Here is a 17,449-nt window from a genome sequence, read left to right as displayed (position 1 = left end):
ATCGAAATATCTGAGGTGATGTTAACACCCAGTCCTCTAAAAGCTAATGAGATAAGGTCTACCTCGGAGCCTTCGGTCAATCGACCAGATTGTTCCCAGAGTTCCTGAGAAGATATTGACGAAAGGGAAACTTTTGATGCCCCTGATAAGATGTTAGCACATGTAACAGAGACATTCCTAAATATGGTATTCACCCAAGGAGCGCATATGCTTGTCGATGAGACGTTCTAGTTTATCCTGGACTCGCAAGCCAAGGGGTAGGAGGTGGAACACTCCAGAATATGCCTGTCAAAATAGTGAGAAATGTGACAGACTTGAAGAAAGATTCCACTCCCTCACCTGACGTAGGAATCCTCCCCAAACCAAGAGGTCATTCGCATCCTCTAGTCGTTCCTGTTAGCATTTGTCGACTGAGAAGTTTCTTGTCGCAACCAGCCTACCTTGTTCTCCGCTGACGGGCTTCTTGGAAATACCGCCCGTGGGAATCCAAAAATTGGAAAGTCGAGTCCGCCCATCAATCTATAGCCTGTTAGTTGTTGCAATTGCATGATTCGGGGAATCAGTTAGTTATCTTCCGGCGCATACATGAAGCTCGCGGCGCTGGACGCGGAGGCCCAGCACCAAGTGCCTCCCAGAGGAGCGACTGGGTATGCGAAATACTCCACAGATCATCGAGGAGATAAATCCCAAACGATCAGCCTTCAATTCACAAACTCTCGACGGGCGTCCAACAACGAAACTCAAGAAAAGCGTCGCGCGGGTGGCCCTCGGGTAGGGAGTGTGTTTCTTATCGGGTGGTCCGAGCGTCCTGATAATCGGTCCGCCGCAAAAGATTTCTCCGTCCAATTTTCTCTCCGTCAAAAAGTCCCTCCAAGCCTTGAATTCACCACCATGGCGAAAGGGAAAGGCAAGCGCTCGTCGGGCGCAAATGAGACCCTCCCCGATGCAGGTGTATCCGTTTCCCAATCCGAATCCGCTCCCGAGATGCAGATGCCCCAGATAGACGAGGGCGCCTTCGCTGGCCTCCGACAGAAGATCGAGCAACGATTGAAGGACCAGAGCTCTGGCAAGGGAAATTCGAAGAAAAATGACAAGCTGAATGCTTCTGCTCAGCAGTCTCCCGCGACGAAGGAAAAGCAGGGTACTCCCAAGACCGGCAAGAGGCAAGAAGCCTCCGCTCAAGGCAAGAAGCGTGATCGCAACGGGGAAGTGATTGCGAGAGATGAGAAGAAGGGTGGAAAGGACAAGCAGTACAAGCCCACAGCTGGTGCGAAGAAGGCCAACAATGCCGATACTTTGCGCCAGGAGATTTTGGCACTGGGCGGTACTGAGGAGGACCTTGAGCTACTTGCCGATGTCGACTCAGAGTCCGAAGTTGAAGGCACGTATTCTAAGTCTAAGTCTAAGGGTGGTGACGATGACCTCCGCAAGGAATTGTCCAAGATGCTCGAAGCGGCGGGTCATGTTGTCCCAGACGACTTAGCAGAAGACGAAGCCGAGGAAGAGGACTTGGAGGATGAAGATGCACAAGACGAAGGCTCTGAGGGCGATAGTGAAGAGACCAGCGAACCCGAGGACGATGTTTCTGAGGTCTCCGATATCGAGGAAGCACCTCCAGCACCCAGAGAGTCCAAGGCGAAGAAGGAGCCCGAAATTGTCGTTCCCAAGGAATTTGCGAAGCTCGTATGTTACGCCCTGCCATTGCTTATTTTGTCCCTCATACTAACTCGGCATTCTTTAGGCCGTTTTACCTCGTTCGGATTGGTATGCCATTCCCTTGCCTCCAGTCGGCAGTGCAAAGCAAATGAACGCCCTTCCCCGGCATCTAATCGATCGGATCCACGAGCTCGCCAATTCCCTCCTCCAGGCGGAAAATGATGAATATGCCAAAGCCCAGCAGGCCTCGGCCTCTTCGTCGCACAAGTTCTACACTACCATCATGTCTTCCGGTACCCTGAGCGATAAGATTTCAGCTCTAACTCTTGCCGCTCAAGAGTCGCCTCTACACAACACCAAGTCTCTGGAGACTCTCATCGGACTTGGAGGCAAGCGTAGCCGTGCTCAAGCGGTTGAGGTTCTTCGGTCTCTGAAGGATATGTTTGCCCAAGGTACTCTCTTACCCGCAGATCGTCGCCTGAAGTCATTTGCCAACCAGCCTGGCCTTGTGGCTGCATTCCAGGGTGCTGGTGGCCGATGGACCGAGCGCGATCCGCTCCCTGGGGGTCTGCAGAAGAGCCACCTGATCGTCTGGGCGTTTGAGGATTTCCTGAAGGAGCAGTATTTTGCGATCCTCAAGATCTTGGAGGTGTGGTGCAATGACGAGATTGAATTCTCGCGATCTCGCGCTGTCAGCTACGTATACGAGTTGCTCAAGGAGAAGCCCGAGCAAGAGGCAAACTTGCTGCGCCTTCTTGTGAATAAGCTTGGTGACCCCGGAAAGAAGATCGCTTCACGTGCATCTTATCTTCTCTTGCAGCTTGAGCAGACGCATCCTATGATGAAGCCTCTTATCATCAAGGGTGTTGAGGAGTTGCTATTCCGACCTGGTCAGAGCCAGCATGCCAAGTACTACGCTATCATCACTCTGAACCAGACGGTCCTCAGCTTGAAGGAGGCGGAGGTTGCTATGCAGCTCCTGGACATCTACTTCGGCATGTTCGTCACTCTTCTGAAGCCTGCCCCTTCCGGTAAGCCTGGTCCTCAAGGCAAGCCGCAGGGTAAGCCCGGCAAGAAGGGACCCAGGAGCAAGGGCCGCAACCAGCCCGCCAAGGGAGAAGCCCAGGATGATGAGATGCGCGAGAAGTTGACCTCGGGTGTTTTGACCGGCGTCAACCGCGCCTATCCCTTCACCGATGCCGACTCTGACCGGTATGTCTACTTTAATCCAATAAAGCGTGATATTAAATATACTAACATGTTATCTAGACTCTCAAAACATATTGATACCCTATTCCGCATCACCCACTCGTCAAACTTCAACACCAGTATTCAGGCTCTCATGCTGATCCAGCAACTCACTGGGTCTACGCAAGTTGCTAGCGATCGCTTCTACCGGACGTTGTACGAATCTCTTCTGGATCCTCGTGTTGCCACCTCATCAAAGCAGTCGCTTTACCTGAACCTTTTGTTCAAGGCACTCAAAAATGATCTGAACGTCCGTCGAGTCAAGGCCTTTGTCAAGCGTATTGTTCAGGTCCTTGGAATGCACCAGCCTGCGTTCATCTGTGGTGTCTTCTACCTGATTCGCGAGTTGGAGAAGACTTTTACTGGCCTCCAGTCTTTGTTGGACCAGCCCGAGGACAACGAGAGCGATGGCGAAGAGGTCTTCCGCGACGTACCCGATGAGGATGATGAAGAGCCACTACCCGCCCCTGTTGAGACCAAACTGAAGCAAAACAACGGGTATGACCCTCGCAAGCGTGATCCGGAGCACAGCAATGCCGACAAGACCTGTCTCTGGGAATTGGTATGTAGATTTTGCCCTCTACTTTGATGATTTTTCGCGCGCGCTAACACATTCCAGCTTCCCTACGTATCCCACTTCCATCCCTCTGTTTCCGTCAATGCTTCCCGCCTTTTGGAGCACGAGACTATGAGCGGCAAGCCCGATATGACCATTCACACTCTCACCCACTTCCTTGATCGCTTCGTCTACCGTACTCCCAAGGCCAACGCCACCTCCCGTGGTGCCTCGATCATGCAGCCTCTCGCCGGTGGCGAGGCTCAAGATCGCCTGGTGGAAGCCGGCAAGTCCGCGCCTCAGGGCCAGCCTCTCAACTCGGAGAACTTCTGGAAGAAGAAGGCCGACGAGGTCGCAGCGGAGGATGTCTTCTTCCACGAGTACTTCAACCGTGTTAACAAGGACAAGACCAAGGCCAAGAAGGGCAAGGGTGCAGATGACGGCGCCGAGCGCGATGAGGATGCCGCGGATGTCAGCGACAACGAGTCTGAGATTTGGAAGGCCCTTGTGGACTCTCGGCCCGAACTGGAGGCTGACGATGATGACGATGATGATCTGGATATGGACGACCTGGACTCTGAGTTCGACGAGGACGAGGACGAGGATGAGGATGAAGAGGGCGAGGGAGCTGCCGGTAGCGACGACGAGGTTATCTTCAACGACGAGTCGGACGTCCCATCTGACGAGGATATGGATGAGGCTGACGACTTCGATATGGACGAGGAAATCGCTCCTCTGCCGTCGAAGAAGGCTGCCAAGAAGACTGCCAAGGTGGAGAAGGAAGACGACGAGGACGACTTCGACATGGACGTTTCGGACGACGAAGCCTTCTTCAACAGCGACGACGACCTGCCTTCCGACATGGAACTTGGTGGTGTGGATTTGGAGCCCCAGGCCGAGGCCTCGGACAACAAGAAGAAGCGCCGCAAGCTCAAGAACCTGCCGACATTTGCTTCTGCCGACGACTATGCGGCATTGCTGGCAGACGAAGACGAGGGTATATAGGGGGATTTTATGTCGTCTTTTTAACTGTACGCTTGGACATATGTTGTTTTCATTGCATCAAAAATATTCATTACGGAAGGGCAGTCCTGTTAGGATTTTATGGTTCTATACCAGCGGAGCTTGGTTGCAGGGCTCTGGGGATAAAAATAAATACAGTTTCAGGCTCGCAATTGTCTCTCTTTCATCTCGCTCACTCATTCATGTCTTTTAGGCAGCTGGATGGGATGTCCCCCTTCAAATCGTTGGAAGTGGTATAGCAGGGCTACGATTGGAGGCAAATGGCCATTTCACAATATGACACTCTGCCAGGTGAGGTTTTCCTTTCTGAGCTGCGGCCCGTGTGGATCGATAGAAGGACCAAGAGAACACAAAGCAATCTCATTAAACTTGAAGAGTAAGTGGATACCACACAATCTTACATGAGTAGTTGAGAAACGAGTTACTGGTTGAATCATGACTTCATTCAAGAAATAGAATCAAGGGCTACATAATGGGCCAGGGTTTTATGACTCCAGACTGAAATTGGTCTCACGGTGCCTCGTAGATATTCCCTTCCTTTCCCCGATGCCCAGCTGAAACAACTTCCGCCCGATTACTGGCCTTAATACCGCCCGAATGGGAACCAAGCTCTGCTTTGGAGGGTTGCTGTGCCATTGACACATACTCTGGTTGAAGAGGCTGCATCCCCGGTAACTCGGGTTGCTGGTTCAGGTAGGTCTGCTCGGGTTGTTGTCTGGATATATCTAATTCGGGCTTGTTATACTCCGTTTCGATTTCGTGGCGCGGTGGCTGTTGAGTTGGGGGGTTCTGTGGAGGACCTTGGCCAGGTAGAGGGTTTATTGGGGCCGATGCATTCGAAGGAAAACCTGTGTTCATGGCTGGGTTTGCGGGATGAGGGTATTGGGAAGCGGGTGGTTGAGAGCCTGGTGGGAAACCAGACGCAGGCTGCTGGTATTGTCCTGGCTGTGGTCTCCGTCTACGGTGCATTAGGAAGAATATGATGGCTCCTGCAATCAAACTGATAAAAGCCAGGCCACCAATGACACCTCCAACAATTGCACCAACGGGGGCAGAACTGCCGCGGTGATCGGATGGATTCGAGGTAGCAGACGACCCTGAGGTCCCTGGGGATGTGCCCGAGGCAGAGGTGGTCGTGGTGGAGCTTGAGCTTGAGCTTGTCGTTGAAGATGGCGTCGGGTATCCAGCTGGATATTGTGTTCCAGTCGAGATACCGTTTGATCCGGTGTAAACGGGGAACGCAATCGGGTCCCTGAATCCGCTCCAATAAGGCTCCATTTGATACTCGATGCCCTCCTTTTCGGAGCAGACGAACGACAGGTAGTCAGTGCCATAGGAGAAGGTCACGCAGTAGGGTTGAGTGCCAGTACTAGATATCGCAGAACTCATGTTAATCAGTGATTCAAGGACCGGACATGATGCGCCAACATACCATCTTGCGACACTCGAAGAACAACCTGAGCCACTGCAGGACCAGGTGCTCCATTGGGCTTCTCCTACACACGCTGTCTGGGGCGGAATTGCATTACCGACAAAATGGGCGTCGCTATTCCAGAAGCATGTTACTGAAGGATCATTGTACGTCCATTTTTGATCTGGGGCGTATGCAAGAATTAGCATAGCACCGTGGAGCGTTCGAATCTAGGTCTCAAGGTTGGGACATATACCATAGCCTGAGCCCGAAAACCAACCGCAGATGTTCGATGGAATATGGTCGGCTCTCTTTGATAGATTGAACGCAGTCGGACTTGGGATTAAATCAGGGCCAGACGTGGTCGTTGGGGGAAACACGGTCGAAGGCACTAAAGAAAGAGCAGACGACATTCTCGGATGCTATCGACCCTATCCGCCTGTCATTGATCGAGTGCGGAAGACGAAGCCCTTTTGTCTTGACGCTCACCTTTTGAACCCCCTGAGCCCCTCGGCGAGAATCTTTTGGCAGGAACTCCAATCATAAAGACTGGCGACTGGTCCAGACTGTGAATAAAAGAGGACATTGGATTTTGGGGCGAAGCGCACTAAGGAACAGAATACGAGAAAATGGATCATAAAGGGAAGGGATCAACAAGTCTATGCCTTCAGACTCAATTATAATGATCCGAGGTGGAGAATAACATGTTCGTGCAAGCTAAAACAATATAAGGAGCTGGATGAATAGGCGAATGAGATCCAACGGTATCGATCCTGAACGAAGTGGGACCAGATAGAACGGATTCGAAAGATCGATCATTTAGTTTAGATAGGGCAGGGAAGTTTGAGCAATAAAAAGCAAGATTAGCCAATTCCACGAACCATGCCATGTGATGCTTATTATGGCGTACGGTGTGATTGGATAATGACTGTAGTTCGCAATGGGGGCCATCGTTTGCAACTACGGCCGCAACTTACTTTACTTTAGAGTATTCCCGGGTTGAAAAAGGAGAACAGCTAAACAGACATATTGTTGATTATCTAGCTAGGCTAAACTATTCAAGCGAGAGTATTTCAAAGTAGCGGCAAGAGTCTCCATAACAAGGCAAAGGCATCAATGCAGCTCTCTTCATACCAGTGTTGTACCGCGTAGTGGCCTCTAGTTAAGACAAAGTCAGTTAGTGACTTGACCTAGAAGGCTATCAATATTGGTCCCGTAAGAAAATTTATATCTTGAAGTATCTCCCACAATCGCCTTTTCACACCCGAGAATCGTATTGCGTCTAGAACTTAGTGTTAGTGGTGGCGGTGGTAGGCGTTTGATAGGACCCACAACTTTATTTCCATACTACCGTGTACAGTAGGACACGAATTCAGGCAAGTTTTTTTTCCGAATCTAAGGACCTAACCGCTTAGAAATCGGCCAAAAGATACTATCTAGGCAAATCATTCATACCAGCTTTCCGAAACTGACGGCAGGGACATCAAGGAACAACAATCAATCGACAGAGTGAAGTTTGGGAAGCCCGCAAGGGCATCCAACGGGCTCCTAGGAGTAATCACTTTGGAGGGAGCTGCTAAGCCTAGAATGAGATGGTGATCGCCCAGAATTGCGTTCTGATATCGGTGATTAGTAGCGGGACCGGGATTGCATCCTGGACAATCTTTTTCCTAGCGAACCCTTGTGAAAATCCAAACTCGCTGATCAGAGAAATGGTTATGGTATAGGGCAAAAGGTCTAGCCATCAATCTAATACGGTGCATATTATAAGGTAGTAGCAAGTCATCTACGCTCAGATTGTACTAAGCGAGCACAAGCAGCGAGCGTCTGAGCACTAAAGAGAGCTGGAGAGTCAAGATATGGTATTGGAAATCAAGTAGAGTAGGTAGGCACCATACAGTCATTAGCTACGTGTAGTAATAAATGCGGTGGCCTGTAGGACTACGCTGGAGTGGTCTGGATAAGGTCTAAAAGGTGCTCCGGGTAATGAGCCGAGCGGCATCCAGAACGCCCTCGGGTCCGAGGGCGCCACCATACAGTACATAGTGGACCAGATCTCTGTACAGAGTGGTTCATAGGGCAGTTAAGTTGACATTACTAAAACATTGGAAGGATGAATATGCCAACCAAACAGACTCACGGGATCTCCAAAGCGAGATGGAATGCCGAGTCAGTCTGTGGACTGGGCATGAGGTCATGGTGGACGACGAGCACGAAAGAGGCTGGAACACGGCCATGCCGCGTAAACCGGGGCTTCCTGGGTGGATTTGCATAGGTTGCCTGGTCAATACTGAGCGAGGAATGTATGTAATTGGATAACAATAATGGTACCATTTGTTGGACTGAGTCTTGAGTAGTGTATTTCAGGAGTAGTCAATAGATTGTCGGCCTGTCTATTGTATAGTTAGTCTTTCCTGTGGTGACTTGTTGATTCGGCAGCACTTGCTGAGAACGGCCGTGCTGAGTCAGCCAGCACGTGGCTTGTACGGAGTACTGTCAGGGCAATACCGCCCTTTCCGCTTTGGGCCGGTGCAAGAGACGAGAGACACTCCCAGACTTCCACTTTTTGTTCCTCCTCCATTTTAACCAGTTATATTGATTCAAGAAATTATAGATTACTTTACACATCCACAATGCCACTGCCACTGCCTCCTGGGGGGCGAATACCGTTGATCCCCCACTTATTTCCCAGATATCATCTATGTTCAGTGGTCAGTGAACCCAGACTAAAGACCAAGACCCCCTCCCCCAAGAAACCTCCAACACCGCATCCGGGTTTGGACCGCCCGCAAGACCGAATCAGCACGGCCACAGAGACCACTGCACTGGGATTCCATGTTTTCAAAGGTTGATTGCACGGGTTGTTCTGATTTCCGACCGGGGCCCTACGGGGCCTGCGGGGCAGGCTCTCAAGCCTTCATTCGATCGCAGCCGCTTGCGGGGCGGTCTTGGGCCCACTCGAGCAGGTCGTGGCTGAATGGATATGATGTGCGGGCGCAACCCATTTTGAGGGTACGTACATGAGGTACGTAGGGAGAGACTCCGTGATTCAAGGATTTGGACTGGGTTAATCCTTGGATCGGATACAAGGGAGGGGCGCAGGAGAGATCCTGCGAGGATCTCGGACTGGCCGTGAACCATGCGACTTGGAGGGATCCAGAGCCTCTTCATCGTGAGCACGAGACTGCTGCTGCCTGCAGTCTGTAATCTGCAAATGCAGACTACAGACTCAATACCCGACGACAGAGGTATACATATTCCCTTCTTGCTCGGCACAGACTCACGCTTTAGCTTTTGGACGAGTCAGATGATTAGGATACCTCTTCCTGAATCCTCCCCGAGTTCCCTAGGGATATTATTCCAAGAATGGGATCTCAAATCCTCGGGTTTGACTCTTGAGGCCTCACTTTTGGGGGCGGCGCATTTAGTCTTCGCCCCTTGGCTTGACTAGGCTTTCCTGGGCTTCAGCTTGGCCCTCCAATGCCTTTTGTAAAGTGCAGATTGTACCTTCTTAACCACCGGCACCCACCCAGCGTTCCGTTCAGGGCTCCGCCGTGGCTTGACAGGGTCGCCTATTGCGGCTGACGTGCTACCCTCCATCACGTCATGTCATGGAGATCGACGAGATTTTTCCATTCCGGCAACAGAAACAGAGAAGTGGGGAATTCGAAAATGACCGGGGGTATCGATGTATACCCCGAATGATACCTGATTTGCCCATTGAAATTACTGTCCTGCCCCTACGATCGCACCGGTACGTAGTCCGCCCAGGTATACGAGAATACGAGGATACCAACTCTGGCCCTTCTTGGCCGGTTCGCTTTTGTCCTTTTTTTTTTTTTTTTAATTTACTACAATTCCTGTTTCGCTCACTTCTCTTCTCTTTTCCTCTTCTTCTGCGACTTCTGTCCTTTGTCGTGACTGAACCTCCCCCGTTCGGCCATTGCGATCTTGCATTCCATTCTTTGGACTCATTGTAGATCCCGTTTGCCCTAATCGCAACCCCCAAGAACACTACCAGAACCTCCCCGACTGGTGACGAGATCTCTTCGATTGCCAGAATCGAGAGAAACTGAACGAACCTAGAAAAAGAGAGAAAATCCATCTCTCTAGCGCAACACAAACACTCATACCCAGTCTACCACCTCATCCAACCCAACTCTACCCTCTCCACACGGACAGGTTTATGTATCCGAAGGGCTTCGGCACCGTTTCACTTCTCGACTCCGCCGAGTACCGTCAACAGCGGCTCGCCCGCTCGTTAAGCTTAAAATGGCTCGGCCAGAAGACACCGCAGCAATGGACACTCATGAGGGCGACAGCGATCGCTCCCCAGACCTGAACGACAAGCTGGATCAGAACCAGAAGCTAAAGGACCTTGACCTCGAGGATCAGGGCCGCCGGTTGTCGCATCACCATGTCACAGCAATTGACTCGTCGTCTACCAGTGAGAGTGTGGGCCGTCAGATTGAGATGGAGTCGGAGAATACCATCAAGTATCGGACTTGCAGTTGGCAAAAGGTGAGCTTGGTGTCTATGCGATATGACTGAAAATGGCAGGATAGTTACTGGGAGGAGAGAAAGGGAAAGAGACTTGGTGCTAACGTGCCGCAATATTAGACTGCTGCCCTGCTCTTCTCCGAGTACATCTGTTTGGCTATCATGTCATTCCCCTGGTCGTACTCTGTTCTGGGTCTCGTGCCCGGTCTGATTTTGACCATTGTGATTGCGGGTATAGTACTGTACACATCGCTGATCGTCTGGTACGTTCCCTTCATTGCCTTATATTATTATGTGGTCGCGCATAGCTGACAGTGGTATCTCCGCAGGCGATTCTGTCTGCGACATCCCGAAATCCGCGACGTGTGCGATCTTGGCCAGTATCTATTCTGGGATTCCAAGATCGCCTGGTGGGCAACCGCTGTCATGTTCCTACTGAACAACACCTTCATCCAAGGCCTGCACTGCGTGGTCGGTGCCGAGTACCTGAATACCATGTCCGGTGGCGCAGTCTGCACGGTGGTATTTTCCCTCATTGTTGCGATTGTCTCGTTCTTCTTCTCCCTGCCTCGCACGTTCAGCGCGCTGTCTCGAGTTGCCACTTTTTCCGCTTTCTTCACCTTCATCTCGGTCCTTCTGGCGACTATCTTTGCTGGCATTGAAGATCATCCCGCCGGATACCCCAAGAAGGGAAATCCCATTGTGCTAGCGATCCCTGCCCAGGGCACGACGTTCATCACTGGCATGAGTGCATTCCTGAATATCAGCTACACTTTCATCGGCCAGATCACACTGCCCAGCTTCATCGCCGAGATGAAGGAGCCGCGTGACTTCTGGAAATCCGTTACTGCCGTGACCATCGCCGAGGTCATTGTCTTCAGTCTAGTCGGGTCTATTGTGTATGCCTACACGGGTACCCAGTACGTGACCGCACCCGCCTTCGGTTCTCTCTCCGACGAGGTCTACAAGAAGGTCTCCTTCTCCTTCATGATCCCCACGATCATTTTCTTGGGCGTGCTATATGCCTCCGTGTCAGCCCGTTTCGTCTTTTTCCGCTTGTTCGAAGGAACTCGCCATAAGGGCAACAACACCGTGGTGGGCTGGGCTGCCTGGGCAGGCATCCTAGCCATCCTATGGATTATGGCCTGGATCATCGCCGAGGTGATTCCTTTCTTCTCGGACCTGTTGTCGATTATGAGTTCACTGTTTGATTCCTTCTTTGGTTTCATATTCTGGGGGGTGGCGTATATTCGCATGCGGGCTGCCGATCATGGACCGGACTTTTATAAGACTCGTGGTTTGCGTGGTTGGTGCGGTTTCATTTTCAATGTCTTTTTGATTTTGGTGGGAATTTTCTTCTTGGGACCTGGTACCTACGTGAGTATCGCTGATATGATGTCTTTTTATCCAATTTCTTCCCTTGCTAACGTTTTTTCCCCCTTCAGGCTTCCGTCATGTCCGTGGTCCAAAGTTACCAATCTGGCACTGTTGGCGGCGTCTTCACCTGCGCTAGCAACGGACTTTGATCTTTCCCGCTCTCTCCTGCGACGGCCTCTCCTTGCTGATATAGCTGACCGAGGAGGGATCTGATGACTTGATGACTGAGAATAATAAGGTGACCAATTGCGCACAACCTGGTCCGGGGCTTTGCATGATTTTCTTTCGCTTGAGATATGCTACTGCTGGTCCTGGTAGGCGCAGTTCTATTTGGGAGGTGATTTGTATCATTTAGTTTGATTTGTTGGACTCTTAGGATGTTGGGATCTTTGTTTTTTCTTATACGCCGCTCCAGCATTCCTTGCACATAAAAAACCCACGGCATTGAATGAATTCGGGCGACTGGCATCGGGGCAACTATCTGCGTTGCTTCTGAGAGATCAATTCGCCGTCGCCACAACCACCCTTTCCATCTTTTGTTGATCCGGTCGATATATCAGATATATGACGGAGTGCTTGTAGATATACTCGTCCACCTCCCATCGTTCTTAGCTTCCCGAGGAGTGGCGCCTGCCCAATGGGGAAACCAGCTCTTCTCTTGACTGCCCCGGCCTCTCCCTATCGCCACGTGATTTTCCCGCTGTGCTTCTCCGACGGCGGAAGGGCACCACACTTTCTCGCGACCATTTTTCTTGTCCTTCCTTTCCTTCTCTCTCAATTCAATTCCCAAAAGCATTGAATCACCATGTCTAGCGTTCGCTCCTTCAAGAAAAGTGTCGACCTCGTCGCCGCGAGGGCTGCTGCCTTCAACGCTCCCCGCGCCTCTGTCGGCTCCACAGTTCTGCGGAGGGAGCTTTCCTCCGCGGTGCGGGCAGCTCCCCGCAGGCCAGCTGCTAGAATCACTTCGCGAGCTGCCATTCCCCAGGTGAAGAACCAGGTTGCTCGCTATGCTTCTAGCTCGAGCGAGCCCTTGGCTAAGACTCAGCTTTATGACCTGCACGAGGCTCATGGCGCCAAGATGGTGCCTTTTGCCGGATATTCTATGCCGTTGCAGTATGCGGACTTGAGCCATGTCGAGAGCCATGCGTGGACTCGTGAGAAGGCTAGTCTGTTTGATGTTAGCCACATGTATGTCAATTGCTTCACTTTATAACCTGAGAATTCGTCCAATTGAAGAATGGGCCTAATCAATTGCTCTACACAGGGTTCAGCACCAACTGAGCGGCCCCGGTGCCCTCCCGCTGTTGATGAAGATCACCCCCTCGTCGCTCGACAAGCTTATCCCGAACACTTCGACCCTGTCCTGCCTTCTGGAAGAAGAAACTGGCGGTATAATCGACGACACCGTCATCACCCGCCGCGGCGAAAATTCCTTCTACTTTGTCACCAATGCCGGCCGCCGCGCCGAGGACCTGGAGTTCCTGCGGTCCGAGATCGATGCCTACCGTTACCGCCACGGTATGGATAGCATCAAGTGGGAGATTCTCGAGGACCGCGCGCTGGTTGCGCTGCAGGGTCTGCTCGCTGCCAGTGCCCTCCAGCCCCTCATCAATACCTCTGCTTCCACAGCGGAGACCGACTTGAGCACCCTGTACTTCGGCCAGTGCCGAGAGTTGTACATCACTTTGGCCGACGGCTCGGCCTCTCCTTCGCCCCTGCTCATCTCCCGTACCGGCTACACCGGTGAGGATGGATTCGAGATCTCCATCCCCACCTCTGCCGCCGCCGACCTCCCCCAGCAGGTCGTCAACCTCCTCCTCAAGGACAGCAACACCGTCCGTCTGGCCGGTCTTGCTGCTCGTGACTCCCTCCGTCTCGAGGCTGGCATGTGTCTTTACGGCCACGACATCTCCACCGCCCAGACTCCCCCAGACGCCGCCCTGGGCTGGGTTGTCGGTCGTGACCGCCGTGATCCGGCCACTGCCACTTTCAACGGTGCCTCCGTTATTCTCTCCCAGCTCGCCAGCCCCAAGACCCTCAAGCAGCGCCGCGTCGGTTTGACCGTTGAGAAGGGTTCTCCCGCTCGCGAGGGCGCCGTGGTCGTAGACCTTGCCGACCCCGCTAACCCCGTCGAGGTCGGTGTCGTCACATCTGGTCTCCCCAGCCCCACGCTCGGCGGAGCCAACATCGCCATGGCGTATGTCAAGAACGGTCTCCACAAGAAGGGCACCGAGCTTGGCGTCAAGGTCCGCAACAAAGTTCGCAAGGCTACTGTTGTGGGCATGCCTTGGATCGAGAGCAAGTTCCACCGCCCGTCTTAGATGTGGGTTGAGGAAACTTCACCTCCGATCTATACTGAATTACTTTGTGCTTATTTATGTGTGGAGCGTGGGCGAAACGATTAAGTTATGATATATTTGGTTGCTCTTGTACATACAATTCCTTTTTCGCAACCGTTTTTCTTTTCTTTCTTTTTCTTGTTTTTGAGATACTCGGTTTTGCATGTTCTACTTCAACAATAGAGCGATTTTCAAAACATTTTGAACATTTGGTTACTGGTCTCTTGATCAACCGCGATAAGCTTAATCTGACTCTTTTAAGATATTAGTAGGTATTATGTTTCATAGATGGAGTAGTTCCTTGCTAGCAAGCGAAGACTGTGACACATAGATATTCTAGCTCATCATTCTAACCTAGTCCAATACAAGTACACCCCCCTTATGGTACCAACGTCACTGCGCTTGAACATACAGGAACAATGTAAGCGCATCTCTGTCCATTCGATATGAAGTTCTATTCACAGATATGTACATTGGAATCGACTCCCTTCCTAAGGCACTATATTCATCAAGTCCACCCCGACATCTACCAAAACGTATTTCGCTGCCAATTCTCATCATATCCCGACGTCGTCCCGAAAATATTCGTCGTCACGTAGTGGCCATTCGTACTAGTTGTATGCGTGAATCCAGCCATACACCCTATCACGGTGTGAAAGAATCCAGTGATGACACCGTAGACAGCTCCGGCGGCGGCAGCGACGTTGTAAGCGCAAATGTCGTAGCCTATTTGGTAATGGAAGAGTTAGAGTTGTGATAGCTGCGGTGTAGGGAAAAGGGGATCTGCTGAGATTTCTTGGATTAGACGCAATAACGGTGTACCTTCGTTGTGGGCCATTCGAGCAAACACGTAGCCACCCAGAGCGTCGAGGCCCATGATGAAGATCTGGACTTGTGGTTTACCGCCTGTTAAGCCTCCAGCCGCTATATAAGAATGAATAGAGTTAGATAGGAGCTTTCGCTATGGACCGTGTTTTCGATACTTGAGACTTACATTGATATATCCCGATACATTCTCCACCCAACGGTATAGCAGCGACAACAGCTGCAATCAACAACCCACTCGGCGCTGCGAGATGAAACTATTAGCTTTTCCCTTGACTATTTAATCGGTCTAAGAGCTTCTGGAGATACGTACTCTCCCCGAGGACGAGGTTACTAATCTCCGCGGTGACTAGCACACAGATTCCAAAACTACTGCCTAGTAAAATAAGAAGCATCCACGCCGGAGTCGGTATCCCCGCGTATGCAATGAACTCCACGAATGCTAGAACCCCGGACTTGGTGACTCCGGCTAGGGCACCTAATTGCAGTGCCCGCGCGGTGAGCACCCCGCCGCTGACGTGGATAGCTGTTGCTACGGCTGCGGGACCGGCGGCTGCATTTGCGGCGATGTCAAGGGCGGCCAGGGCGAAGAATATCCATACTGGGATTGAAGGGTCTGTTAGGATGGAGGATTGGTGTGGTTGATATCGAGAAGGAGGAGCTTACCGTTGATAGCGGGGAGGGGGCGATCCGTGTCCATGGTGTGTGATGGTAGCTGGATTCAGTGTTCGCTGCAAGATAGCGAGTGCGCCAAGGGTCTTCGCAATGATTTGCGTAGACTTTTCGATCAAGCATTATGCGTCTTGGGTAGGGGAGCCTTTGCTCTTAAAGAGTACTGGGTCAGTGTAGAGCCCCATGACGGAATACGAAGCTCTTGTCATGATGGCTCCAGTGCCCGATCACTAGTGGAACCAGCGCCAAAAGCGAGGTTGAAGACTGCAATCTCCCTCGATTTGTCGGGCGAATGGACAATTGAACAGGAAAAACAAAGCAGCAGAGGCTAATAACTGTACTTCACCAGGGGCCAATGGGAGACGCGCATTACCGAGACTAGTCCAGGGCGATGGGCTTGGCTCGTGAACTTCTGCAGTCAGCTTCGCCCTGCGCCACAGAAAAACCGGGCAACGCGATGCGATCCAATGGCGACCCAAGGCAGACCTGGCGCGAAGCTGCCGGGTTGTGAGTTGCGTGGTTGTTTTTGGACTGCTTCTGCACCTGTCGGGGTTGGCTGTGGCGCAATAATCCTGCTTAGCCACCTTAAGACGCTAGCATATGGCAGTCATTTGGGCTCGGGACTCGAGGGGGCTGAAAGTTCTTTTTGCTGTCAAACTTTCATGGAGTGACTTGTCAGATAAATCAGCGCTCTGGCTGTCTCACCGTCCTGGGCATATTAGTGTGAACTGTTACCTAGGTCTCGCGGGTTCTCTTGATAACAATGAACTCAACAACCTGTGTCATCGAGGCCAACCCAGATGTATCTGGGACCGGGGTAAGTCACTCTGCTGGTTCAGCTTCAGAGCAAGATGACTGATGTGTGCCTCCTTCAGATCCGGGCATCAATCTATGCCCTCTGTCTCGGCGGTACGCTCGTAAGCTACTTCCTCCGAGTATTCTCTCCAGGCGAAGACGAAGAAGAGTTCTCTCGCGGCGTATCCTCCGCGCTGGGTATGCAAGGACTAGCATTGCTTTGTACAGCAATCTACCAGACCTTCCGCAATGAGTTAACCCTCTTCCACGCCATCTGTGTGGTCCATCTCCTTGCCTTGCTGGGTCTCAATCTCATCAGCAAAGGCCGATACGCTGGATTTGGTCCCTGGCGCCTATGGTGCTTTGTATTTATCCAGGTTATCGCGCTGGGGGCATTCATCGCTTTCAATGTGTATGTCTGGGTGACGGCGCCTCATTTTGGCAGCCAACCCTCTTGCAACCCGGACACAGTTTATGTCGTATTTGGCGTGAGCATCCATGCTACGTCTCCAGTGTTCCGGTATATCATTCTCGGCACACTGGGTGCCAGTGCTGCGGGCTTCATTCTCGTCTTCACTTGTATGCTGCCGTGTCTGTGCGGGGTGTGGATTCGTCGACGACGAGATGCGCAGGGTAGTGCCAGCCCAGCCCGTAAACGAGATTGTACCAAGTGGTTTGTGCAGACGTCGACGAGTACCGAGTACCACAGCGAACAACGGGAGGAATTGTCCGGCCAAGCGCTGCTCAATTTCACTCTGAATAGGGCTGCATACATTGGGCTTTGTATCTATTTGATTGTATCATTGGAACAGACGATTCAACGGAATACCCTCGATCCTCAGGAGAAGGGATGGACGTTTGGACAAGTCATTGCGATCTTCTTGTTGCTTGGAGTTGCAAATGAGCTGCTAAATGTCGTGCTGGCGAGCTGGGATCGCCGGATTGGCCATGAAGCTGGGTCTCAAGAGCTGACGCAGGTCAGGCCTGCGTCTAGTAGCACGGCGTCGAGGAATTCACTTTGTTAGTCTGGTATGATTGTTTCGTATC

The 17,449-nt window shown here is 51.7% G+C and overlaps 7 protein-coding genes across 7 annotated transcripts; 4 read left to right on the top strand and 3 right to left on the bottom strand.

Annotated features, from left to right (window-relative positions):
• Positions 1–585: 585 nt before the first annotated feature.
• On the top strand, positions 586–4,465 carry N7458_011925 (RNA-binding ribosome biosynthesis protein MAK21; the record flags this gene model as incomplete). The annotated part of the gene is made up of 4 exons (XM_056915307.1): positions 586–1,683; positions 1,742–2,868; positions 2,926–3,466; positions 3,524–4,465. The coding sequence occupies 4 exons, from the start codon at positions 586–588 to the stop codon at positions 4,463–4,465; spliced, it is 3,708 nt and encodes a 1,235-aa protein (XP_056760061.1).
• A 70-nt stretch (positions 4,466–4,535) lies between these two features.
• N7458_011924 (uncharacterized protein) lies at positions 4,536–5,872 on the bottom strand (the record flags this gene model as incomplete). The annotated part of the gene is made up of 2 exons (XM_056915306.1): positions 4,536–4,551; positions 5,130–5,872. The coding sequence occupies 2 exons, from the start codon at positions 5,870–5,872 to the stop codon at positions 4,536–4,538; spliced, it is 759 nt and encodes a 252-aa protein (XP_056760060.1).
• A 1,989-nt stretch (positions 5,873–7,861) lies between these two features.
• N7458_011923 (uncharacterized protein) lies at positions 7,862–8,228 on the bottom strand (the record flags this gene model as incomplete). Its single annotated transcript, XM_056915305.1, has 2 exons — positions 7,862–7,952; positions 8,035–8,228. 2 exons carry the CDS (start codon positions 8,226–8,228, stop codon positions 7,862–7,864), a joined length of 285 nt encoding a protein of 94 aa, XP_056760059.1.
• Positions 8,229–10,166: 1,938 nt separating this feature from the next.
• N7458_011922 (putative neutral amino acid permease) lies at positions 10,167–11,920 on the top strand (the record flags this gene model as incomplete). The annotated part of the gene is made up of 4 exons (XM_056915304.1): positions 10,167–10,415; positions 10,515–10,657; positions 10,724–11,771; positions 11,840–11,920. The coding sequence occupies 4 exons, from the start codon at positions 10,167–10,169 to the stop codon at positions 11,918–11,920; spliced, it is 1,521 nt and encodes a 506-aa protein (XP_056760058.1).
• A 656-nt stretch (positions 11,921–12,576) lies between these two features.
• On the top strand, positions 12,577–14,092 carry N7458_011921 (glycine decarboxylase subunit T; the record flags this gene model as incomplete). Its single annotated transcript, XM_056915303.1, has 2 exons — positions 12,577–12,959; positions 13,036–14,092. 2 exons carry the CDS (start codon positions 12,577–12,579, stop codon positions 14,090–14,092), a joined length of 1,440 nt encoding a protein of 479 aa, XP_056760057.1.
• Positions 14,093–14,636: 544 nt separating this feature from the next.
• Positions 14,637–15,594, bottom strand: N7458_011920 (uncharacterized protein; the record flags this gene model as incomplete). Its single annotated transcript, XM_056915302.1, has 4 exons — positions 14,637–14,836; positions 14,933–15,034; positions 15,105–15,179; positions 15,249–15,594. Coding segments are annotated over 4 exons (723 nt in total), but the record flags the coding sequence as incomplete, so codon positions are not given.
• Positions 15,595–16,370: 776 nt separating this feature from the next.
• Positions 16,371–17,421, top strand: N7458_011919 (uncharacterized protein; the record flags this gene model as incomplete). Its single annotated transcript, XM_056915301.1, has 2 exons — positions 16,371–16,424; positions 16,483–17,421. Coding segments are annotated over 2 exons (993 nt in total), but the record flags the coding sequence as incomplete, so codon positions are not given.
• Between the last annotated feature and the right edge of the window lie 28 nt (positions 17,422–17,449).

Source organism: Penicillium daleae (genome assembly GCF_028827525.1).
Source record: "Penicillium daleae strain IBT 16125 chromosome Unknown utg000009l_segment0_segment0, whole genome shotgun sequence".
Classification (NCBI taxonomy): Eukaryota; Fungi; Ascomycota; class Eurotiomycetes; order Eurotiales; family Aspergillaceae; genus Penicillium; species Penicillium daleae.
The sequence above is the reverse complement of the archived record's forward strand: the minus strand, read 5'-3'. Positions and strand labels throughout refer to the sequence as shown.